The 26,915-nt window shown below is 46.5% G+C and overlaps 1 protein-coding gene across 9 annotated transcripts in view; it reads left to right on the top strand.

Moving 5' to 3' along the window:
* YTHDC2 (YTH N6-methyladenosine RNA binding protein C2) overlaps positions 1–26,915 on the top strand; it is a 1,208,271-nt gene that overhangs the window by 663,855 nt on the left and 517,501 nt on the right. For all 9 annotated transcript variants that reach the window (XM_086961045.1, XM_086961046.1, XM_086961047.1 and 6 more), the window contains one exon: positions 3,204–3,330. In XM_086961045.1, coding sequence (XP_086817171.1) covers positions 3,204–3,330 — 127 coding nt within the window. The remainder of the gene's footprint in view (positions 1–3,203; positions 3,331–26,915) is intronic.

Below are 26,915 nucleotides of genomic sequence, written 5' to 3'. Positions count from 1 at the left end.
CATAAGATTTATATATAGCCGTTTCTCTATTTTCAGTGTGTGCTTATTACAGGTATCCAATAATCCACTTCTTGATTACAGATCAGCTGGTCCTTCAATTTCTAATCCTCTTTCAAACCAGCCCTTCTCAGACAAATCCAACAATGCCCTATTATAGGGATAGATGTAGTTTATCAGAAGAGGGCTACTTGTTGTAATTTCTTTCAAGCCAGATTTTGCTAACCACCTTCCTGTGATATGACTGTAAAAGCAATTAAGTAAGGTTCACCCACCTAGGACCTAGTTTGGAAATTACCTAGCCTACTTTCAACTTCCCTGGTGGGCAACCCAGTGAATTGTTATTAAATTGACAGTATAGTATTATGTACTTACAAATTATATATCCACCTCTCACACTAGTGGCAAGCAGCTCCTTATCAGGCATCAAATAGCAGTCAGTAGTATCCTATTTTTACCACAGTCACTTACATTTCATGTTATTACAGTAATTAACAAAATGGACTGGAAGTAATGGGTTGGACTTGTTCTTAATGCTGCATGCTCAGTCCCCAAAATGTTTGTTCTTCTATAAAATAAGTCAATGTGCAGGTGTGTTGTAAAATGTGTAACTTAGCATTTACTTGAACTTAGATATTGAAGTACGTGTTCAGAAGTCATAACGGTGATCTCTTGTCCCATATGTTTAGCAGTATTTGCGTTGTGTGTGTCTTTTTCATTCCACGAAATGCCCCTACTGGAATCACTTGCATTTGGCAGTACTCCAATTCTCTCAATGCCCCCACCGTTGTAACAACTGCTGAACTATCTGCAGCATCCACTTAAGTGATGGGTCTTCTAGATTTCTGATTCTTGTCATGATCCTCTTTTGTGGACTGGGACTGTCCGGTCAAGGACCCTGAATTACAGCCATATGTTACAGCCACCTCCAGACTTCTGATGCCCCCTGAAGAAGACGTCTTTACTTCCAGTATCTTTTTGATTTTAGCTGTGAACAACGTATTTCTGATTTAAAGTTCACAGAGTCTCATGTTCAGCTCCTAGAAGACTCATCGTTGGGATTGATCTCCAGCTGTATAATCTGGGAATCCTGAGATATTACTGATGCCAGTCTTGAAGGACCCAGTAGCAGGGACCTCCTGCAATAATATATCACGGTCTCTCTAGATACCTAATCTAGCAGTTATTGGTCTGAGGAATGCCCCTGGTGTTTGGACTGATGCTGTTCTGTTGCAAAACATTGGTGATGCATTGCGTGGTAACAGTGTACTTGGCTATTCTTCTATAACATGTGTAGCATCCTAGACTTCAGCCTCATCTAGATGAGTAATTGAATGCTGCCATGTGTGTATGGCCGCCCCTCTGCATTTTCTGCTGTGAATTCTAGGTATTGTACTCAGTCTTGTAGGCCAGTCACTTGTTTACGAAGTTGATCCACTCCCATGCTCGATTCTTTCAATGTTTCTTTTACACCAACATTTTTGGCAGTTATTCAGTGGCCAGTGTGGAGAACACTCACATTTATTGCCAAATATTTTTTGACAACAGGGCCCTTTGTATCTTCTGTTTGGTTGTTAAGAGGCGGTCTAGGTGGTCTGATGGACCAAGCAAGGCAGCAGGCATCGGTTAAGCCTTTGAGCTTTCCAACACAACATCATTCTATTATTCTACTACTGCAAGAAGCTGAGACTGGTGTAACACTTTGTTTATTTTTATTTTATTTATTTATTGAGGAGTTTTATACAGCGCTAGCCTGACCCGAGGGTATTGGAGCGCTTCACAGCAGTTTTTGAGTAAGATTCATACAATAAAGCCGTATTCACATATGGGCTCGGAAGGTCCGCGTGCGCTGAGCAGCATCGTGGTAGTACGCGAGTCCTGAGATAACCCCATACAGAGCACGTTGTCTTGGGGTTGAACCACTTAGGTGGGTGGGGGGAGCAGACGGGGGTCAAATAGCAGGGAGGAGGTGAGTCTTAGAGCAGCAATGTCTGGGAGAGACGAAGAGCAGGGATTTGCTTTTGGACGGCGTCTATCCATTCTGGAGAAAGCGGTTGAGGAAAAGGACTTTTAGGTGGTTTTTGAATTTTGTGAAGGATGAGATAGTCCTGATTTTACCTGCTGTTTGTCTATAGTGTCTCTGACAATGGCAGTAAGCGCCCGCAACATCCAGTGTACATGTTATCTACGGAATAAGCAGTTACAATACCAGGGGTGTGGTGGGTCAACCCATGTGGTCTTTTCAAACCAATGTCAATAGGGTTATTTTTTGTGCCCAAGCAAAATATCTATGCCAGTTGCATTCTAGCACAAAAAAGAAGGATGAGATAGAGGCCTACCTCCTTTCTCTGACACAGAAGGGAGGAGGAGTCCAAAAAGGTTTGTTCCCCTGCCATAACTTCACTTTTCTTGTTTATTGTAAGGGAGAATAATTTGTTTATTTAACATAGGTTGATGATTTATGAGCCGAAGAAACCATAAGTTACCCCTCAAAAAATATTTCAGTCAATTTATTTCATGACATACCATATCCACACTCTCTACAACCAACCCCCAAGACACAGCCATTGGCGAGGCGCTGCGCTCAACCTCTCTGCATTCAACTCCTTGGGGAACACAGTTCTTAGTGATGCATAGCAAGGGTTACCCTTCTGGCTGGCCAGCCTTGCTTTCAGCCTTCCATATGCCAAAACCTCCTAAGCCGAGACTGTACCACTGAGCCAGCTGCGCATGGCCTTCTAGGGGGCCCATAGTGCTCTGCAAGGCCTGTCCCTGAATTTTTCAAAAGGTTGTGTCTTCCTGTGACTTCCCAGATCCGGAGTACCTTTTGCCAATTTGAGGATTAAAATAGGAGTTTATTTATTTATTATTATTTTTTTTTTTACATTTGAGGCAGTATCTGGCTTCATGGACGTTGAGTGTTTTTTGACAGTCTACAATCGTCTCCTCATACCAGTGGCTGCACGTCCACATCAGTGAGCTTCGCTATTTCATGAAACGCCAATTTAGGTGGAATGCAAAAATCACAATCTAATTAAAAACAATAATAGTGACAAAAACTGGTCGACACTGGTTGCGGTGGGTCACCTAGGGCATCCATTACAGGGTGCCATTTTAGTGTTCTGATGTGGTGGATTTGGATGCAAATGTAGAAATATTTTCGATTGCATTTACAACTTTTTTGAAATCTCACTTGTTTTCTACAGGCGTGGCAAAAAGCAAGAAGTGATGGATGGGAGAGAGCATTTTGTGAGAAGAACTTTCTCTCCCAGGCCACAATGGAAATCATAATTGGAATGCGAACTCAGTTGCTGGGTCAACTTAGAGCATCAGGTAAATCCTAAAGGAAGGGTCTAGCTATTCAGACACCTGTATGCTTGTTATTCTGGAATGATGTTCTAAATGCACAAAGTGAAACTAAGTGTTTTATTTTCCTGTTAAGAAATTGAAAGTTTAAAAAAGCCCCTCACCAGTGGCACGTTTCGCAGTCTGTGCTCTGAATGCATGTACCGTAAATGCATAATAATATTATTAATGCTGGTAATAATTTGGTTTTATGTAGCGTTTCATACCGCCTTCTGTGGTTTCTATGCCCCATAAATAACAGGTGTTATTATTACTTAGTTTAGTGATACTGAGTTTACCAACCTTTGGAAGGAAGCAAGGAACGCTGAGTCGGCCTTACAGATACTCAAACTTGTAACATCCTGTTCTCCATATTTCAACTGAGAACTTTCAACTTGTTTAACCATCCCGCTGTGGTTGGGCTTGATCCTATAACTGTACACCTTCAAACCAGGCCACAAAGCTTATCTGTTTGCCTGCTAGTCCTGATTAAATACTAAGAACCAGTATAACCGGAATTAAGGACAATTTCTTTTTTTAGCTCCGTCAAGTACTACTATACCATGAACCAGAACATTGTTCAACCCTCCATGCTTCTATACAAGTATTCTCTTTATTCATCCTAGGTATGTTATCATGCAGACCATTCCTTACTCTCAGTAACCACTGAGAGGCCAGTTGCCCAAGGAGAATGCCGTTTTCGGATATCCACAGAAAGTTGGCCATGTGGCTAGGAATCTGGTAGAAAGGCAAGTGCACAAACCAGACAAGCATAGAGCAGGCTAGGGTAGGTTCACTTCTAACTTTGGATAGGGAAGTGAGCATTTCACGAGTTTCTGGTGAGCATCTCGAGAAATCAGATGTAGGGAGCACGGAATACTATGCTATCTGGTAGTGTTGCGCCCCTCACTATTCGCCAGATACACCACATCTTACCCTGTCAGACTCTAATTACCCTCTCTAGATCTGCCATCAGTAGGAACTGCAGCCGTAGGCAGAGAGACCATGGCCTTAACATAGCTGAGTAAACTTGGGTAGCAGAATATCTTCATTAAAATTCGGGTCAGAACAATGATTAGAACCCCATCCTGATATCCCCCACCCGACTGAGATCCTTCCTTCTCGAGAACAGAAAAATAATACACAAGTGTAACTGTTCCCAACATGAACTTCCCACCTTGTTGCCTATAACGCAGCTGGTAGTAGATAATGAGAACCGTTTTTTTATGTCTTTAATTTTTCTGTTTCTGAGGAAGGCGAATATTTGACCAACTCCTTCAGACCCATTCTCTCCCCTCCCTCCCCGTCCTATTTAGTCCATTTTCCTGCCTTGCCTGATGAGAGGGATCTACAGCCTCTTAACTCCGTCAAAACACTTCTTTCCACCAGATATATTTTCACTCCTTCCTGCATACCTTTGAAGTTTTCCTTTCTACAGAGACTGACAGAGGGTACCTGTTCAGCACATGCTTGTAGCTCCGCAAGAACCTTCATAGATCCTTGGCAAGCGGCTAGTCTTAAATCAGTCCTACTTAGTAAACGGTATAGACAAATCAGCAGGGTGAAGCTGGGCCAATATATGGTCACGCAACAGGTGAGTGAAATACTACACTTGTATAGGAGAGATTCAAACAATTCATCTGCAAGATACACACATTGGTAACCTCAGAAGTTGCATAGATATTGCACCCTGGCGAGATGCTGAAGTAAGCGATTGGGAACCTGTGTGTAATTATGTTTTTCAGTGATTGTATACTTATGTTTACATTCATATATGAATTGGTGCATTTACGTGCTTTTGGCTGATTGCATAAAAAACTTGTACCGATGTATACATATCATTGTGTGTATTTAGGTATCTATTTCTAAACATGCCTGTGTACATATGTGTGAGGGAACATATCAGTGTGCACCTATACATTTATTTGTCCGTGTGTGTTATGTGGATGTGTTTAAGCATACATGTTGTGCATGTGTGTCTTCCTTCTAGTGGTCCATGTTGGAACTTTAAGACGAGGGGGAGTACTATCATGTGGCTGAGGAGAAATGCACTAGGATGTCACAATTAGCTCATTTGGGAGGTTGCCCACATGGCAAGTGTCAGACATCAGCTGCCCTCTTGCAGCACAGAATCTGTATTCACTGCTGATCTCAAGCCCTACTTGCAACTTTCTGCATAGGATATGGTGCTTCTTGTACGAATCATATGAATCCTCACATGCATCAAGTATCACACGGCACTAATACTGTCAAAACCTTTTGCTGATTCAGAAATAATTTACCTGACATCATTAGCAGTTTAAATCTTGTGCACAGTGTGCACAATTCCTATCTGAAAGAGACACGTTAGTGATAAATTCCTTACCTTAGAATATCCCCAGGCGTCAGACTGGATCCGGAAACTGTTGCGTAGCAGTACCCTTGCGCGTCAGTAGGCGTCGTCTGCGGCTCCGCGTCAGTCGTCGGCGTAGTGGGCGCCGTGATGACGTCGTCGGAGTACTTAGACGCCGCCTCCGCGTGCTGACGTCAGTTCTTCTTTTTTCCGCGCCAGCCAGCGCAGATCTGGAAAGAGCAGTTCCCTAGTCACTTTTTGACTTAAGTTTTGGTGATCTTTTGATCCATTTCGAAGTCTGTACGACTCCGACGGTGCCTGTAGGGATGCCCGGATTCAAGCATTGCGACGAGTGCGACCGTACCATGTCGGTCACGGATCCCCACCGCCTGTGCCTGACGTGTTTGGGCGTCAACCATGACGACGAGGCCTGCCCCGACTGTCGGGCCCTTTCGAGGAAGGCCAGGCGGGAGAGGTCCCGCAGGCGACTCGAACTCCGGCAGTCGGCCCGCGCCATGTGAGGTCCTGGTCCCGGTCCCACGGGAGGTCGAGGGACAGGTCGCGGGGACGGAGCCGTCACAGCTCCGGGAGTCTGCACCACTCCTCCGGGTCCAAGTCGTCAGGTAAGAAGCATAAGAAGTCGAAGAGACCTCATCGCTCTTCTGACTCCCCCCAACGCTTGCGCGATGCGGCCGGGCGTTCGGGTGACATCGCCCACGCGGCTCCTCGGGAGTCACGGGCGCCGCGTTCGGCCCCATACCCTCCGGTCCCTGGACTGAACGCGACGCCGGAGGAGATTCAGCGTTTCCTCATGGCCATGAGGTCCCTTTCTCCTCCGACGGGTTCGGCGGTGCCTTCGGGCCCATCGAACCCGTCTGGGGACCTAGTGGGTCGGGGGCTTCGACCCCGACGCCGTCGGGTGCTTCGGCCCCGACGCCGCCGACGCCTTCGGGCCCGGCGCCGCAGGGCCCCACGATCCCGACACCGCCGGTGTCCTCGGGCCCGGCGCCGCAGGGTACAGCGGCCCCGGCGCTGTCGGCGCCTTCGGGCCCGGCGCCGCAGGGCGCCGCTGGACCCTCCTCGGGCGATGGATCGTCACTGGTGGACCTTACGACCCCCCCGGCGTCGGTCCGTGTGGTGTCCCCTCCGGCGCCGTCCTCGGGCGGCGCCGTCCCCGATGCCTCCTTTCATTCGGTTCCGACGTTGGGACGACGCCTATCGGCGCCGATCCCGACGCCGTTTGGAGATTTTAGCTTCCACGAACCGACCTCATATAATTACGACCCTGAATCTCAGGAGATGAGGGATGAGGAGGATTGGGAGGGGTCTGAGGACCCTCTGGCCAGGGAGTGCCAGTCTAACATGGACTGGGCAGGAGACCTTGGGGAGGCCAGTGGCCTGGACACCTCTCCAGACACTGGATTTGTCTCTCCTCCTACCGTGGCTTTGGAGGAGGGAGCTACCTATGGTGTGGTGTTGACGAGGGCTGCCAAGGCCTTGGGCCTTGAGCTCCCCGTCGCGGCCGTGAGGACTAACCTCCTCACTGAGGTCCTTAAGCCGCAGTCATGCTCCATGGAGCCTCTGCTGCCGTTTAATGAGGCCTTGGCGGACATTCTTTTGGGCACTTGGTCCAGGCCTGCTACGGGTTCGCCCGTAGATAGGAACATGGCCAGACGCTACCGCCCAGCTCCGGGCGACCCATGTTTCCTGTCCTCCCACCCCACCCCTGAGAGTCTGGTCATCCAGGCCTCTAATTCCCAGACCGCATTCCCGACAGCCCCGCCGGACAGGGAATCCAAGAGGTACGAGAACTATGGCAAGAAGATCTTCTCGTCCCTTAGTTAGGGACTGCGGTCTTCCAATACCGCCTGCCTCTTGGGCCGCTACACCCACTCTCTGTGGGAGACGGTGGCGGAAGTGCTGCCAGAGTGCCCGTTGGAGGTACGGGCCAAACTCGGCCAAGCCCTTGTGGAGGGCCGGGACGCAGCCAAGTATTCAATCAGGTGTGGACTGGATACTACTGACTCGCTGGGCAGAGCGATGGCTACGACGGTGGCAGTCCGACGCCACGCCTGGCTGAGATCCGCCAATTTTTCGGCAGACGTCCAAAACACCCTATGGACATGCCGTTCGAAGGCCGTCACCTCTTTGGCGACAAGGCAGACCACGCGCTTGAGCGCTTTAAGGACTCCAGGGCTACGGCCAAGTCCTTGGGCCTCTCGGCCCCGCGCCAGCAAACGGGTGCCTTTCGCTCCTTTCGTGGCCAAGGAAGGGGCGTCCCCACACGTGCCGCCCGCCACTCGCCGCAAACTGTCGTTCAGAGCGGCGGCGGCCGTGGAAACCGCCGTGGAGGCGGTCGGGGAAACAGGCGGAGTCAGTCCACACCTGCCCCAGCGGCATCCACCTCTAAACCCTCCTAGTCCGTGCTTTTCGGCCCATGTGACGCCCTTGGGAGGCAGGGTTCGCCATCACCACTCTCACTGGCGCACTGTCACTTCGGACAGGTGGGTGCTGCAGATCGTCCGGAGGGGCTACTCCCTCCCCTTCGAGACGACCCCTCAAGCCATGCCACCGCAACACCACCGCGTATCGGGGGATCACTTGCGGCTCCTGCAGGAGGAAGATTCAGCCCTCTTGGCCAAGGGGGCCATCGAGCGCGCTCCTGGGCCAGAAGTAGGACGTGGTTGCTACTCCCACTACTTCCTGGTACCCAAGAAGGGCAAAGGGGGCCTACGCCCTATCTTGGATCTGAGGAACGTCAACGGATTCCTCCAGAAGGAGAAGTTCAAAATGCTGACACTGGCTCAGGTCTTGGCTGCACTAGACCCAGGAGACTGGATGGTAGCGTTGGACTTGCAGGATGCGTACTTCCACATCCCCGTCCTGCCGGCCCACCGGCGTTACCTGGGGTTCACGGTAGGCCACAAGCACTTTCAGTTTACCGTGCTCCCCTTCGGCCTTACCAGCGCCCCACGGGTGTTCACGAAGGTGATGGCGGTGGTGGCAGCTCATCTGCGCAGGTTAGGGGTGTCAGTCTTCCCCTACCTAGACGACTGGTTGTTGAAGGCGGGCACACCCCAAACAGTCGTCAGCCACCTCCAGGCTACGGCGGATCTCCTGCACCAGCTGGGATTTTCCATCAATGTGCCGAAGTCACACCTGTGCCCCTCTCAGAAGCTCCTTTTCATCGGAGCGGTTCTCCACTCGGCGCAGTTTCGGGTTTACCGGCCCGAACAGCGGGTTCGGGATATACAGGCTCTGAATCCGATCTTCGGATCGTTATCCCGAGTTTCGGTCAGGTTGACGCTGCAGCTCCTGGTGCTGATGGCCTCCTGCATCCTTCTGGTGCATCACGCACCGTGGCCGATGCGGGCTCTGCAGTGGGACCTGAAGTTTCAGTGGGCCCAGCGTCAGGGCAATCTGTCCGACCATGTCCTGATCTCGGAGGGCACTGCGCGACAGCTGCAGTGGTGGCTCAGGGACCGCGATTGGGTCAACGGCAGATCCCTCTCCCTTCCCCACCCGGAGCACGTAGTTGTGACGGACGCGTCCCTCCAGGGCTGGGGAGGCCACTTGGGAGAGGCGGAGATCAGAGGACTCTGGTCTCCGGCGGAGTCCCGGCTCCATATCAATCTGTTGGAGCTGCAGGGGATTCGTCTGGCACTGAAGGCATTCCTCCCGTCTGACCGAGGGAGTGCAGTGCAAGTGTTCACGGACAACACCACCGCCATGTGGTACTGCAACAAACAGGGCGGAGTGGGGTCGTGGACCCTTTGCCACGAGGTTCTGCGTCTCTGGCAATGGCTAGAACATCAGGGCGTGACTCTGGTGGTTCAACACCTGGCAGGTTCTCTGAACGCCAGGGCAGACGAACTCAGCCGTCGGTGCTCGATGGATCACGAATGGCGTCTGAACTCGGACGTGGCGCAAGGCCTCTTTCTGCGATGGGCAGAGCCTTGGTTAGATCTATTCGCCACCGAAGAGAACGCGCAATGTCATCAGTTCTGCGCGTTGGAATTTCCAAGGCGGCACTCGCTCGGAGACGCTTTTCGTCGCGAGTGGAGCTGCGGTCTGTTGTACGCCTTTCCGCCTATACCACTTCTGCCCAGAGTGCTGAAGAAGATCAAGCGCGACCGGGCACAAGTCATCCTTGTGGCTCCGGACTGGGCACGAAGGTACTGGTATCCCGAGCTACTCAGTATGTCAGTCGATCCCCCGGTTCGTCTGCCTCTCCAGGAGGACCTTCTGTCGCAGCAGCAGGGGACGGTCCTCCACCCGAACCTGTCCAGTCTCCACCTCCATGCTTGGAGATTGAGCGGCGACAGTTGAGGCCATTTGACTTGCCTCTTGAAGTTTGAAACATCATTCTGGCAGCCAGGCGTCCCTCCACTAAGTCGGTATACGCCTGCAGGTGGAACAGATTTGTGGCATGGTGCACAGCAAAGGCTGTGGATCCCCTCAATGCCCCTCTCTCTGAGGTTCTCCTCTTTCTTCTCTCTCTTGCCCAGCAGGGCTCTGCTCTGGGCACTGTCAAGGGCTATCTTTCAGCTCTTTCAGCCTTCCTGAGGCTGCCTGACCAACCTTCTTTGTTCAAGTCCCCTATCGTAAATCGATTCCTGAAGGGGATCACTCATACCTTTCCTCCTGTTCCCTTCGTGATGCCTCAGTGGGACTTGAACCTGGTTCTAACGGTTCTGATGTGCGCTCCCTTTGAGCCACTTCACAACTGTCCTCTTCGCCTTCTTTCTTTGAAGACTGCCTTCCTGGTAGCCATCACCTCTGCCAGGAGAGTGAGTGAGCTCCAGGCTCTGTCTTGTAAGCCTCCTTTCCTTTCAGTCCATCCGGACAAGGTTGTATTGCGGACAAGGCCCTCCTTCCTTCCCAAGGTAGTCACGGCCTTCCACATTGGGCAATCCATCACATTGCCCACCTTCTTTCCGCCTCCGCACCCCTCGAGAGAGTAGGAGAGGCTCCACCGTCTGGACCCAAAACGTGTGCTCTCATTTTATCTGAACCGCACACAACAGTTCCGGGTGGATGATCAACTCTTTGTTGGGTACGTGGGCGCTAAGAAAGGGTAAGCGGTGCACAAGCGGACCATCTCTTGGTGGATTATCTTGTGCATACAGGCGTGTTACTCCTTGGCTAAGAAGGAACCCCCTGTTGGGCTGAGGGCTCATTCCACTCGAGCCACGGCCACTACAACTGCCTTGGGCCAAGGTGTGCCCTTGCAGGACATTTGCCAGGCAGCTACGTGGGCCTCGCTGCACACGTTTGCAAGACACTATTGCCTGGACAGTCAAGTCCGGAGGGACGGCTACTTTGGCCGTTCCGTCCTCCAGGACTTTCTGGTGTGATTATTGGTTCGCAGACCCACCACCACGGGCATGGTATTGCTGGGGTATCTATTCTAAGGTAAGGAATCTATCACTAACGTGTCTCTTTCAGATGCACAAGTTACTACTTGTGTAACGATATATCTGTAAGAGACATTAGTTAGTGATAGATTCCTTACCGACCCACCTATCCTCCCCGTTCTGCGAACCGATATCTAGGGTTAAGGTCATCCCCTTTCAGGGCCCTAGTTTCTTGGCACCAGTGTTGGTTTTTTGTCATGGCTCTGCGCTTCTGGCGCGGAAAAGCTCTGGCTAAGAACTGACGTCAGCACGCGGAGGCGGCGTCTAAGTACTCCGACGACGTCATCACGGCGCCCACGACGCCGACGACGGACGCGGAGCCGCAGACGACACCTACCGACGCGCAAGGGTACTGCTACGCAAAAGTTTCCGTATCCAGTCTGACGCCTGGGGATATTCTAAGGTAAGGAATCTATCACTAACTAATGTCTCTTACAGATATATCGTTACACAAGTAGTAACTTGTGCGTTAGTTTCTGCAACTATTGTTATTCATTTATTACACTCTCCACAAAGATTTAACAGCTGATGCTGTGGAAATCACAAATAATTGTTTTCAGAAATGAGAAAGAAATTAATTTGTCAGTGTTCTTGAGTTGTTCTATGAGGTGCCTTTCAGGATTCATATGTACATGGAAAACTCCATTATCAGTATGCATGTAAACTATCAGAAGCAAATATAAACTCCTATTGAAGACTAGTCTGCAATAAGCTTTGGCGTTATTAAACCATAACCTCCTGAAACGACCTAGTGCTGCCTGTATTAATGAATCCGTTACTTACTGGTAATCTTCATTAATCCGAATACCCTTTTTCTTATGCCTTACTTACTTTATGAGGTGTCCAAGCTCTACCCATGTACCACGTTACCTAGCTGAACCAATCAGAAAGGCAAAGCAAGCACCTCCCATTCCTTCATCTTGCCCCTCCTACCAGATATGGCAATAATAGGGGTCAGAGCCTACCACACTTCCTATACATCCCTAGTGAAATAATGGAATCCAGGTTTGTAGAACAATGGGACCGGGAGGGTTGTAAGTATTGGTACGAGAAAAAGAGTATTCGGAGTAATGAAGATTACCAGTAAGTTATTGAAGCATTACCTCCTCAACCCATTTTCTCTTACCACTATTTACTATATGAGGATATACCAGAGCATAGTAACAGAACCTGTTCCCTAACACACAGCGACAGACTCCCACATGAATGCTGAAGAAAGCTTTAATAAAGTGCTTAAATCATAAGCAATAGAAATATGTGTTTTAACCTATCTGCTTAAGCTCTGGGTCGAAGTTTTTTGTTCAGGACGAAAAATACCCAAATTGACAAACAGGTTTTCACTTTGTTGAAAGGGCTGTGTTCTGGACAAATAAATCTTTACAGTCCTCAAGACATCCAAATTATGTAGAGCTTCCTCATCAGGACTGATAAGAGCTTTAAAAAAAGAAGGCACCACTATTTACTTGTTCTGATGAAAGGAAGACGTGACTTTAAGACAGAAACGTAGCCCCAGCTTCAAAACCAACTTATCTGAGAAAATATTCCTATAAGGAGATTTAATAGATAAGGAACCTTTCTCCCCCAGTCTGCAAGCAGAGGTTTTACCGACCAAACAACAGACTTTTAGTGACAGGTGCTTTAAATCACAGTCATCCAAGGGTTCAAAAGGAGGAGATTGTAAAGCCTTCAGAGGCAAGGGAAGATACCAAGAAGGGGCAGCAGACCTAATTTTTGGTCTAATTTGAAAAGAAATCCTCAGTAACCTAGATCCTGATGAGTCCTTCTCAGGAATACCCCAAGGAGCCCTAACTGCTCTTATTGCCACCCATTGGACCCTTAAAGTGGGTACTAACAGACCCTTGTAAAATCCATCCTGTAAAACCTAAAGGATCCATCTAGATTCACAAATAGTAAGATTCAAGTTCTTTCCCAGACATCAATTTGAAAAAGATGCCCAATGAAGATTATAAGCTTTTCTTGTTGAAAGTTTATGTGATTGTTGAATTGAAGTTGCCACCTGAGAAGAGAGACCTAGCTTCTCTAAACCACTCCTTTCAACAACAAAGCTGATAGCCTCATTCTTTTTCATGTATCCAGGGAAAGGAGAAAAGATCTAAAGGGGACATTGTTCTATCGAAAGGATCTACTCTGGAACACTGGACATTTACCTTCAGAGAGGAAACCAACCCATGTGTGGCTAAAACAACACTACAAGAATATAGTTCACTTTCTTCTTCCTCCACCTGGCCAAGAGTCAGGAAATCAAGGGAAACGGAAGGAAGGCAAAGAACCGAACAGGAAGTCATGGACATGTCAGAGCATATATCCCCCAACACCCGGATTCAGGAAATCTGGACAGAAAAGAAGGAAGAAGAGGGTGTTCTGCAGAGGCAAACCGATCTAGCTGAGGAGTACCAAACCTTTGACAAAAAAGTCATGGGTACAAGGGAAAACTCTGCTTAACCTGACTGCCAGAACATGGTCCGTCCCTTGAATGTAAGTTGCTGCAGTGCCATTAGCTGTTTTTCTGCCAAATTGAGTATGAGGAATGCAAGGTCCGCAAGGGACCAGGAGCCTGCCTCTGATTGCTTGTTTAAGGAGGACTTTATGACTGTATTGTTCATCCGAACCAAAAGAAATTCATCCTGGAGAAAATGGGTAAATTGTAGGAGAGCATGATAAACTTCCATCAATTTCCTCCAGTTGGAGGAACGAGTTGGCCATTTCCCCTGAACCTGCTGGTTTGTTAGATTGTCCCCCAATTCATCTTGCCTGCATCTGCAGTTAACATGCATGGAGGGGGCATTAATAATAGAATCCCTGAGATAAAATTATGGGGTTCACCTAACACTGCATCTGTTCCCAAATGTCTATTGTGACCGGCACCATTTGCTCCAGACTGTGAACTGCAGGATTCAAAAAATCCAAAAGATGATGAACCTACGGATCAAGGTGAAGGTGAGCACATGGCCCCACATTCATGGAGGATGCCTAAAAAACAGAAAGAACAGACAGATACTTATAAAATTCCTTAGTAGGGTAACAGAGAATAGGTGTTCCCTGATAGAAACTGACTCACCATGTGCTACTGGAGACAGCCAATCCCTGGCAGTGGCTTTGGACTGCTGGGCCAACAACATTAAGAGTCTGAGGATAGTCTAAGCCCTTGCGGAAGGTAGCCTCACCATTCCCAGATGAGTCTGAAACCATGCACCAATGAACTCCAAGTCTTGAGTGGAGAGAAGATGAGACTTGTCCCAGTTTATTAGGAGATCAAATTCTTCCAAAGTCTGCCAAACCTGCTTGGTGTGGGTCTGTAACAGTGTTTTTGAAGGCGAATAAATGAACCAGTCATTTAGGTACAGGTGGATGATAATGCCCCTGCTGTACAGATTAAAAACTTTTGGAGTAAGTACCTTTGTACAAAACAATCTGGGATGAAGGCATTCCGAAAGGAAGGTCCCAAAACTGCCACAGTTGACCTTCCACACAAAACCTGAGAAACTGCTTGTGAGGCGGATAGATTGGAATGTGCAAATATGCATCCCTTAAATCCTGTTTAGTCATCCACCCTCCTGCTGTCTCAAGAGGGATTATTCTTTTAAATGTCTCCATTTTGAAGTGGATTTTCCTGAAAAAGACGTTCAATTTCTTTAAGTTGATTATTAACCTGTATTTCCCTTAAGATTTTTGGACCAACAAAACAGTGGAAATAAAGCCTTTGTCTTTCTTTTCCTTTGAAATTCCATGTGTTGTTGCTTACTACAATGCCAGAGACCTGACTGGGTCGCTTGGATATGCATGATGAACTGGTCCTGAATATGTAGGCGTGTATTTGAACTGTAGGGCTTATTCCCTTTCGATGATTTGAAGAACTCGAGCATCCGAAACATTGTCTCTACATGTCTGTCGAAAAAAAGACAGCCAACACCCAACCAGTATCCCGCAGTCGTCAGGAGCGTTACCTGGGTTTTGAAGGAGGAAGAGAGGGGCTCTGGGTCCCTGTTCCCTGACTGAATATGACTGATGTGGCTTGACTGATGACTGATGTGGCTTTTCCTGACTGAAAATTAAAATGAAATCCTCTTTGACGCCTTGTTCTTGACGATTTCCGAAGAGGATCAAACTTGACTTGAACCTTAAACAACTGTGCACGTTTTTAAAATGTAAAACTCTGTGAAGATTCTCCTTTAACTGGTCCCTAAATAACATGTTACCAGAAAATGACATACTCAGCAATCCTCCTTTCTAAGAACTATCAATCTTCCAGTCTCAAGGAGGCTTGGCATCTGGCAGACACTTTAGATGACATGTTATGTTATGTTATGTTATATGGTTTTTGTATAGCGCACGGATGCCGCAGCAAAGTGGCGTCCCGGCGCTTGGAGAATAATAACACAACACGACAGAAAAAAAGGAGAGGATAAACAGTGGGGAAAAAGAAGGGCCTAAATTGTTGCAAAAAGGAAGGTTTTAAGTGCCTTCCTGAAAGGAAGCAACTCAGGAATGGAGCGCAATGGAGCAGGCAGAGAGTTCCAAAGGGATGCTGCCATCACTGAAAAAGAGCGGCCGCCCATCCTAGATTTTTTAAAACGAGGCACAATAGCCAGATTAGATCCGGCAGAGCGAAGAGCTCTGGCAGGGACATAGTGCTTGATGGTCTGTGCAAGGATAGGAGGGGAGGCTGTTTTGAGAATTTTAAAAGTTAAGCAAAGAGCTTTAAACTTAATTCTCTGCCCCACCGGCAGCCAATGAAGATCCTGAATGGTCCGACGTGCCGAGACAAACTTTGGAAGGCCAACAAGCATCCTAGCCGCCGCATTCTGAACCCTCTGAAGGCGAGATAGCTCAGCCTGGTTTAGGCCCAAAAACAGGGAACTAGCATAGTCCAGTCTGGTAAGAACCAGGGCTTGAACAATAATCTGTCTAGTCTCCGCATCAAAGAACTTGAAGATTGGACGGAGACACTGCAGAGTACCAAAACAAGTACCGGCCACACGCTTTGTGTGGGAAGTGAAAGAAAGCTTATTGTCAAACCACACCCCGAGGTTTCTAACCTCTGTCACAGGGGAGGGGACAGGGCCAAGATCGGAAGGCCACCACTGATCTCCCCATAATTGACTTTCCCTACCAAAAATAATGACCTCGGTCTTAGAGGCATTAAGTTGAAGCTGATTGTTCGCCATCCAGCCTGCCACAGCTTTTAGGGCTGACTGAAAGGTGGGGGCATCCATGTTGGAGTCGCCGTTAAGTGCCACCGCCAGCTGCGTGTCATCGGCGTATGACACTAAGGAGAGACGAAAGCTGTGGGCTACCTCCGCTAATGGCTGGACATATAAATTAAACAAGGTAGGGCTTAGGGCCGACCCTTGGGGGACACCCTGGAGTATGGGGCGAGAGGCAGAAACAAAAGGGGGAGTGGAAACCTTAAAGGCACGATCCTTAAGAAAGGAGCAAAACCACTCGAGTGCCACCTCTCCGACTCCGGCTTCCATCAGGCGATGTAGCAGAATCTGGTGAGACACAGTGTCGAATGCGGCACTAAGATCCAAAAGGATCAGTGCCGCCGTCTGACCCAGATCCAACAGAAAAATAGAAAAATCAGTCGCTTTTAAAATATCATAAGAGTTATCGGAGAGAAACTTTGATTGTATTTCCATTTTAACTAAAAATTCTACGATGCATAACATCCTTTCCTGGAACCTGCTCCGTAAGCACAGTAGGACGCCCTGCCAAATGAGCCAACATTGGATTGATATTTAAACCGCAGAAATCTATCCTTTAGCCAAGGGATAGAGACAAGTTAGAAACTTTGGAGGTTCAGCTTTTTCAGTATTTTTCCATTCTCTCAACAGGAAGTCCATAATATCCTTGTTTATTACTAGACAAGTAAGAGAATGAGAGTGCAATTGCTTAAACAAGCCTGAGACACTGCTTGGTCAATCATTCTCCATAGGAATTAGCAAATTATCACTCAAATATCTGAAAAGAGAAGAGAGTTCAGATTTTTTTAATAAACTTTCGGTTATGAATGTAGTCTGAAAAAGGAGTCCTCATTCTCATACACTGGAGAAGTCCATTAGGAGACGGAGGGAGGAGAGGAAGGTTCAAAAGATGACACTGCCGAAGTAGGAGAGGATGGAGAATGACAATTCTTCAATTATTATGCAGAGAGAATCTTGATTTCATTAAAGACAAACAGAGGCTAACATTATGCAAATACTTTTATTTGCTGCCCAGACATGCAGCCCTTTAAAGAATGTAACTACATCATAATAAGTAGAACATTGGTAACATGAAAAGTAGACTGTGCAGGCTCCCATCTTCCTCGTGGGCTGTGATGACACAGCTGAATAACTTGAAAACTCCAGTAAATCCATTTAGTCTTTGATATTGCTTTCTCAGAAGAAAAAATTGTGTATAGTGAAATGCATAAACACTATTAAAAGTAATGTATAGCAATGAAATGCAATAGTAATATAATAATAGTATAATAGTAACACAATAAAGCATGAACATAACCAAACCCAAACGTCTCAGGGATAATGTTATCCTCCAATTGTCTTTAATGAAATCTAGATTCTCTCTGCATAATATTGGAGAATCGTCATTTCATTTCAAGACCAGAGGCTACCATTATGCATATTTAAAGCCATGTAGAGCTACACTGCTAACATGCACTGTTGGTCTCAAGTAAAACTTGGAAAAGGTACTTGCATTAGACCAATCTGCTGCTTTAAGTATTTCGGGTAGAGATCCTCCAGCCCAAAATACTTTGCTAGCCATTGCACCCCTAGAAGAGTGAGCTCCAAATCTAGAAAGATCCACTCCAGCCTCATGCATAATCAAATGTATCCATCTGGCTGGGGTCGCTGAGGATACAGGTCTAATGGGTCTCACATAAGAAGTTGAACACAACCAACAGCTCTAAAACTTGAAATATTATTCTTATAGCATTTCATACATTTTACAACACATAGTTTTTCACATTCATGAAAGATCGGATAAAAGATGGACTCGGACATTGTTTTAGTTCTTTTCCAGATGTCAAAATGGACGCATGAGTAAAATCTATTAGAAAGTTCTAGAGCTCTAATGTCCGATACCCTTTTAAAGGACATCAGACACAGGCGAGTAGCTAATTTCCTTGAGATTATTTTAAGGGAGAGTGATTCGTTGTCATGCCAAGAAAGGAAGAGATTAAAAATAAGGTTAACATCCCAAAGGGATTGGTAACGTGCCTTGGGAGGTCTTCTTAGTCTAATACCTTTCATAACTCTTTTGATAAGGGTATTGCTACCAATAGCAAGATTATTAAAAAGACAGTGACCTGAAGCAATTGCTGATCTGTAACAATTGATGGTTCTAAAGGAAAGTCCTAGATCAAAGAGATGAGCGAGATAGTTAGCTACTTGTTGAAGAGGACACTGTACGGGATCCAAATCCCTTTCCAGGCACCAACAAGACCATTTTCTCCAAATGCCCTTGTATCTTTTTCTTGTACCTGGAGCCCATGAATCTTCCAATAAGCTTTTAGCTTCCCCCGAAAGGTCTGAATATCTTCCTGAATTCCTGATATCCTCCAAGCAAGAAGGTTTATCTTCCCTAATAAGACTAGAGGGTGTTCTTCTCCGTCTGGACTCTGGAATAGGCCTAAGGAGGAAGGAATCAGCAGAGGAAAGTCCACTGCCAACTCCATCACCCTGGGGAACCAAACCTGAGATTTCCAAAAAGGATTTATCAGAATGATGGAGTAAGAGTCGAGTCTGACCTTACACAATACTCTCTGAATCATTGAAAAGGGGGGAAAGGCATAAGCCTTGATTCCTTCCCAAGATTGGAGAAAGGCATCTCCTCCTGAGGCATAGGGGTCCAGCCTCCAACTGAAGTAGAAGCTTCAAAAGATGACACTGAGGAAGTAGGAGAGGATGGAGAATAGTGGGCACTAAACCGGTCACCTGGTTTCTGAAAGTCAGAAACCAGGTGACCGTGAACCAAGTGAACTAATAAAGTATTTCATCTGCTTCTCTGGTAAGTGAAACCTCTCGGAAGGAGGAACAGGAGGAGGTGTATCTTGCTTGTGCCTTTTCACATGAAATACACCTGTAGGAGGACAATGGCATCTCTTGGAGGAAAGCTTCCTGTGCGCCATAGTTAGAGTAAGGAAGCAGGACCCGATAATGACTAAAGAAATACCTGCTTGAGTGAAAAACATATATTTTTTGTCTAAAATAAACATGCATAAAAGATATAAAGAAAAGTAGCTAAAACGTTCACAAACAATCACTATAAATGACATTAAAGGGCACCAGACCCTGTGAGAGAGGCAAAATTGAGGCAGGCAAGATGCGTGGAATCCCCATTTCAAACAGGCCCTAGAAACCATTGCTGACCACACACTTCAGCACTGTAGGCATTTACTAGTGACATGTCCCAAAGACACGGAGCTCGCACATCTCTCCCCTTCACTAGGCAGATTGGGTCGAGCTCAGGAATGGGCTTAGAGAAGCGCCATCCACTAAGATATTCTATGTCCGAGAACCGCTGGTGTGGACCTGTAAACATTGTTTATACTAGATGTCTCAGCATGTTTAAGGAATGCCTGTTCCGTTTAGGGATGGTTCCAATTAGGCTACAGTGTGTAACAAAATGGTAACGATCTTCTACATTCCCAGGAGATTGACTTGCTAGCCCAGAAGGCCGACCAATGCTGCACAACCCTGTATCCATGACCCAGGACAATTGAAACTTGTTACTAAATGTGCTAGTGTTCTGCAAGGCAGTGACTGGCTGTGTCTTTACCAGAGGTCGGTGCTAGCCAGTGACGCTGTGACGTGCCTGTGAGCTCCACCTATTTGTAGCTATGAGATAATGCAGGGCGAGCATGACACGCTATTATGTTGTCCTATGTTTTTCTATTTCCCTTCAAATGTGGGTCTCTGCTTGCGGGTGATAAGTTGTATTCCTGTTCTCTGACTTAAAACCTAGGTTGTTACTCCCCTGCCAGTTTAATATTTAATAATCATATCTTACATTTTTGTGTTTTGAAAGAGTTTTCATTTGGATACATATGTATTACAAACATTCAGCAAACATGAGAGTAAAGTATTCCCACCAGTTAGAGGGAACTATTGTGCAAACCTTTAAGTTTAGAAACTTTTTCTTTAAAGTTGATAGACTGGGGTAGCTTATTGGGTTCAGTGTCACTGCAGTGGTCTGTTTTTTTGGACTTGACAATTACTATGTAACTTGCTTCGCAGGTTTTCGAACATTGCAGGGCACTTTCAGCCTTTCATCGATCCCAGATAGATAAAATGTGTAACTTCCACGCTAACCTTATAAGTCTCTGTACAGTCTAGTCCTTTCATTTTTCAACTGTCCTCTTATCTGTGACCTCTGAAAGATGCCATGATGTGGATGCAGATTTTACGTCATTATTTGGGAGTCTGCACGATGCCCCTGTCAGTTTACATTATAAGCTAGAATCGGTTCATTGCCGGAAACCTGATCCTTAAACTTTTGGGAGTTTCACCATTCTTGCACTAGAGAGCGCTCCTGTAGCATAACTTAGCCCTGCATAAGGCCGATGTACCTTTCTATTGGGACACTGGATTGAAAGAGGGGTGACATTTGTAGACCAGATGCTTAGGGGAGGCGGCTTCAATTCCCTCCCTGCCCCCTCCTCCCAACTGATGGCTAGATGAACCGCCAACTAATTCACTGCCTCCATGTGTCTTTGGTCCTGCCGATTTCACCTATTTTCCAGTATATGCAGGTATGGGGCCTGTACAGGGGAATGGTTTCTGGCCTTTACGTTGTGCTTTTCAAATCTGTATACTCTGGTCCTTCCCTTGGCATAACCTGGTTGGCACAGCTGATGACTCTGGGTAGCGAGTATTTGAGGACTGGGTGATACTCTTGCTTGAACATTATAGGGTTCTTAGGGAATCACAGTATACATTTCTGTATTTTACGGTTCTCCATAAGTACTATTGGAGCCACCAAAGCTGAACCAGGCCTGACTGCTACCCCATGGCAGCTGCTGGAGGTGTGATGAGGATCCCTGTGACCTGCTCTGAGGCGTACAAGACATCAGTCTGGTCACATCTCGGCTGCAACATGTCCGTATCCGCCCTTCCGTCTGCCCACCTGGCGATCCTTCACAACACTTCTAACATGATTTATTTGAATTCCCACACTCACCTCTGGCTCGCCACATTGTTGGCATTGGCTAACATATGCGTTCTGCACCATTGAAGGCAACATATTAGTTCACGGATTGAACGCTCGAATTGCAAAGAGGGACACTCCGCAAACTCACTACTTACACACTAACTAAATGATAAAGTTGAGGTATTTGAGAGCTTGTAGCACCTTCATGGATGGCATAGGCAGTGTTTCTAAATCTTTGATGGCTGTAAAATGATGTTGCTTGCCCTTCAAGTACTCCGATTTGGTATTACAAGAAGAGGTTGCATGACTTTTTAGGTCTCACATAGGCAGCGTATACTAGAATATAGGCTACAAGAACCGCCAATTTTTTTCAGTGGTTCCTCTTACTGTCCTAAATGCTGGCTTCTGATTGGTAAATACACTTCGTAGTCTCTCCTTTTGGACTTTTGTAACCTTCCATGAGGACTGTCCCTGTTACACGTACCATTCCTTGTGGGCACTCAATTTTTTTGTTGACTTTCCCCTTTTGAAGCTAACTCACACATCATTTGCATGTCTGTTTTCTGCTCATCTGACCCAGTGACGTCTGTTCCATGCACTTCCCCCTCTCGCTTGTTTTCTTTTGCTCCTAGAATGTTTGTTCACCCGATCCTGTAACTGTGTAATTATATGTGTTAAGCATTTAAATGTAATTCTTACCATTGGCATGTGTTCTATAGAGCGGATGACCAGATTCGAACCTGGTTTCCCAGGCCCAAAGTCAGCAGCTTTGTTTGTTACGCCACATAGCTAACTTGTGTTATTTTGGGTGCCAATGTCTACTAGCTGCTTGATGGTGCGTCCAGTGCAGCTATTTTGATATGATATACTTGCAGCCAATCACAAGCTGTCCTGCAAGCTTAAGCCTGCTGTAGCCAATCTGTAGACCGCACAAGTCCTAGGGACATAAATTTGCGGCTCCAGTGGAAACCTGTAAGTGACGTCATGTAAGTGGTGAGACACTGTCAGAATTTTTGGAGATGGTCTCTGAGCATCCAATTGCATCAGTCAGCCCTTTAGGGATTCATGCCTCCGACTACTCTCCTGAGCAAGCTTCTATTGCGTGCCACTTGGACTGTATTATACTCATGAGTTCATCATCCCCTGCATCTCCCACACCCTCCCTCAGCTCCTGTGCACCGGCGCTCCAAGCCTGGGACACACACTTGGATACTACCAATATCTGCCCCTTTCGTACGGTGTGTTTATTGCAACCTCTGTGGCTTCAGCCTCCAATGGCCTCTCTGCTCCTGCTACAACCCAGCCATCTCTGCCTTGGTCGCTGTTTGTTGTGCGGTGAGTACTGCTCGCTTCTCTCACCTACTTAAAAGGAATGCGTCCTGGTGCGCATGGGTGAGGCTGATCTACTGCTGAACATTGCACCACAACCACCCTTTAATTTTGGGGCTGGACCACCCTCCGCTATCTGCATGGGGCAGGGCTGACCATTGCTCTGCGAGGCTGCGTCCTGTTGCTTCTCGTTCTGAACAAACTCCCCTCTGAGGGGATGATATCACCTTTACCTATGACTTGTCTGTCTGGGCTCCGAGTTCCTAGTCGCCACAGCTTATAGCGGGAATTCCATTCTCCAACAGAACTGTGCATAGAGACCTAGAAGCTCGGTGAATTAGGATGGCCCAAAACTCACCTCCGTACCCAAAATCCCCTTACCGAGCTAGCTACAGTGTCTCATTGGTCATAACAAACTCCCAATGTTTAGACAAACCAGAACATGAACTTAGATTACCTCAGGTATCGTGGAACACATGAACACTCTTTCGCTATATAATCATTTCAAACCAGAACGTGGAGTAAATGAGGACACGTGCATATTTGAAATATTTATTTACTAATGCAGAGTTCTCAAACGCAGTATCTTATATAATACAAGCAAACAAATTATAAGCAACAAAGTTATCAGCATAGTTATCAGTCCATAAAAGGCAAATGGTGACAGCATACTAAGATGCTGTAACGAATAGGAATTAACAACACCTAATTCTCAACCTCCCTATGTAGCATAGTATTTTATATCTATGAAGGTCTCATTTGGGTTTTAGCAGGGCGGGCCCATACCTCAAAATCTCAGTGGCAGAGGATCACATCATCTTCCACCAGCTCTCTGCATGCGAAGCACCATCAAGTGTGTTATGTGTGTGTTCAGCACAACAATATAAAACCCGCCTAGAGCCAGATTTTGGCAGCAGCATGTGTGTTATGTCTATGGAGGTGCGAAGATCAGACCTCACAACAACACTGTGTCGAATTATCCTTGGAGCTTTCAGCACTCACTGTGCAGATAGTGTACCAAGCAAAACTGATATCAGAGCAATAACATATTATTTCTCAAGTAAATCACGAAGCTCTTCTGGGTTGAAAGCTAAAACAACAATTATGTGTTGTGTGCAAAATGAAGCAAAAAGGAAAAATGGTGTTTAAACATTTAATAAGCTCATGCTAACTTAACACAGTATATAGAAAAGAATTAGCTATATGCCCCCCCACCCTCCCCAAATGATCCGAGCACAGTCAAAAATCAAGGTAATGTAAGACCAGAACAGGGGCATAACATGAAAGCAGAGTTCAATAATAATGAGCTAAGCTAATTTTCAAAAGCATATATGATGGCCTACAGTGGCCAAATGAAATGGTCTAAACTTTTCAATACAAGGCCCCTTTAGTTTAAGTCAATAGGCCTGGGGTGTATAAAAAGAATTGTTCATAAGAAAAAGGCACCTTCCAAAAATACAAACCGGTACGTGCCTAAATAATAAAAGTTTCCAAGGCATCTCAGGATAGGACTGAATCTGCAAAATATGCAGCAACAGCCTCCAACATGAAATCAGTCATCATCCGAAAACAGTTCAGCCATCCAATTAAGTAGTGGCAAAGAACATACGTGCTCCTGCAGCACTGGATCCTCTAGCATCATCAGAGGACAACTCGGTGGGTTCTCAAGAAAGCTCTGTGCCAAGAACTCATGCGCCGCTGCCAGTATATCCCAATGACCCATTACTCCATGCATCGCTGCCAAGGCCATAATCCTTTCGCCAGTACAAACCAACTCGTGAGCAACTACAGGGCTCATCAGATGATTAAATTCGACATCAGGAGACACCGTCAAGCAGAGACACAAATCAAGGGCCCAGTCGAAATCGCAGCTCAGGCAATGAAACACAGGCTGGACACACGTGAAATAGGAAAATCGAAACGATAATCCAACTGCCGTGCTTAAAGTCGCCAACGGCAGGGTGCCATAGTAATCAAGCATCTGGTTGCGAAACAGTGGCAGGAGGGGCTCTGCGGCTACTAACGCAGGACGGGCATCCATGTTTAATAAAACAAAATATCACCAAAACGCCCGCAGCTAATGCAAGCAAAACAGGGAAGCCACCAAACAGACTTGAAAATATAGAATGAAAGAAGGCAGCGATGACTCCAAATATTTTTTCGAATGAAGTCACGAGACCACTGCTAACTATTTTAAAAAAGTGTGCAAGGCCAGAAGTGGAGGAGGCATTAAAGATTTGATGAACCAGCTCGCTGAAATGTAACGGCAAATCAGTATTTAAAAGCGCCTGCACCTCTATGCACGTGTTAGCTATGTGAAGGACGAATGTTTCTCGGGCCGAACTCAGGGCCACCTCTTTTTGAGACAAAAGGGCTCTTATTCTACTCATACCATTGAACTCTGCTTTCAAGGTTGGGATGCGCGGCCAGATGGAAACATCTGAATTCCCATGCATAGGGGGATACAGAACGTTTTTGCAACAGACAACACGCTCTGATACAGTTACTACATAAGCGATACCTTTAATTAACCCACAACACTCTTCGTTATTCAACAGTAAATAACTTCCGTTCGCCAGTAATGTGAAAGTGGGAACAATAGGAGAAGTGTGGCTCACTGGTTAGAGCAGGCAGACCCTGAAGCAGAGGTCAGACCCGGGACCAGGGTTCAATTCCCGACACGGCAGGGTCTTGAGCTCAAATGTCCATAGACTCGATAATTATCGCTTCGGTGCCTGACCTAATCATGGGTTCACACTCTGCAACTCTGGGCATTAAGCTTGCTTAATCTCCACAACGGCCCCCCGCGGCGGGATGCCTGGCTTTCACCTTGGGGATGCCCTGTAGGGGCTATCTCACAGGGAAAAGCCAGGACGGGTTCCCAAGGCAAGTGCGGAGATACCCCTTCGGGGGTCGATTCAGGCGCTATATAAGAAATATAATAATAATAATAGCGGGAACCGGTGTGCCTGCATATCAATGAGTGGTCAGGAGACTCTGTGCATCCTTCCCCATTAAGATACACCTCTTTCTCGTCTTTCAGGCACCTATATGTGAACGGAAGAGACCATGCCTCGTGGAGGAATGAGCTTCCTAATGGTTCATATCTCCCTATCGCAATATATCACATACAATTAGTAAACTTGTATAAGGCAAATGGTAATGTGATTAATCCATGGATAAGCCACGTTGCAGCAGTGGCTTCAGCTACAGAGAACGGCAAAGATTCCAACCTCTCAATGTGTAACATGGAAAAGGATGCGTCACGCATTGAAAGCAGGCGCTGTTTGTCAGTCAAATTAAATGGAGCAAAGAGGGAGGACACGTTCAGTAATTCCAGGGCACTCTACCTGCCTTAGGTGTCTGCAGAGCCCACTCAAATCGCATTATAGAACGCAATTGATTTTGACCTTGGTACAACACAGACACTTCATCATTTACTATATCAACAACAGACGATACAATATTATTCAACGTGTAGATGCGGAAGAAAGCATGTTAATACTGTTATCGACAACTGCAAGCACTTTTTCCAAATTAGCTTGATCAATAGCTCTTAGGCGCTTAGCAGCCTCAATTTGTGAAAGTTTCCAGATTTCATTGTAAACTGCATAAGTCCACCGTTTAGATCTACCACTAGCCGGGCCCTTTATGAAATCATTTAAATCCACATTATCATTTAACTGGGATAGATGTAGTTTAACTGCAGCTAATGTGGAATGTTGTAGCCAATTCTGACATAATTTGCCCACTGAGCAAGTGGTGACAGTATGATCAGTATCAAAACGGGGATCAGGCCTGACTTGTGTAAAACCTTCAGTTAAACCCAAAAAGCGACGTTGGCAAGAATCTGAACTTCTGTGCCACATCAGCCAACCCTTCGGATCCAAACCTGATACATTAAAGGATGAATTGTGCAATAATGTTTGCAATTCTCTAATGGAAAACTGTGTGAAATTATTCCAACCGGAATATTCTTCCAAATCAGGAATAGTAGGGGTATTCAATTTTTTTGAAGTAGCTAATCCAAAGCATGTTGTGTGGAAAATAGTAGAATTTAAAAACAACATATGATTTGGGATGAGACATGCACGGTGCAAAGCCTCGGTGCCTTGTACCTGCCAACTTTTAGAACCCCAAACCGATTTAAGGTCAACGGTTTCCTTCCATAGCTCGTAGCCCTCTACAGCTAATTTGTCTAGAAAGGACTTCGAATACAACAATTTAGTACCAGTGTGTCTAACTTTGGACATGGACTTCTGTGTCATTTTAAAATGAAAGGACTCAGGACTTGATTGATTAAAGTCGGTAAAATATGTGTA

Source organism: Lissotriton vulgaris, chromosome 3_1, assembly GCF_964263255.1.
Source record: "Lissotriton vulgaris chromosome 3_1, aLisVul1.2, whole genome shotgun sequence".
Classification (NCBI taxonomy): Eukaryota; Metazoa; Chordata; class Amphibia; order Caudata; family Salamandridae; genus Lissotriton; species Lissotriton vulgaris.
This window is presented reverse-complemented; position numbering and strand designations above follow the sequence as displayed.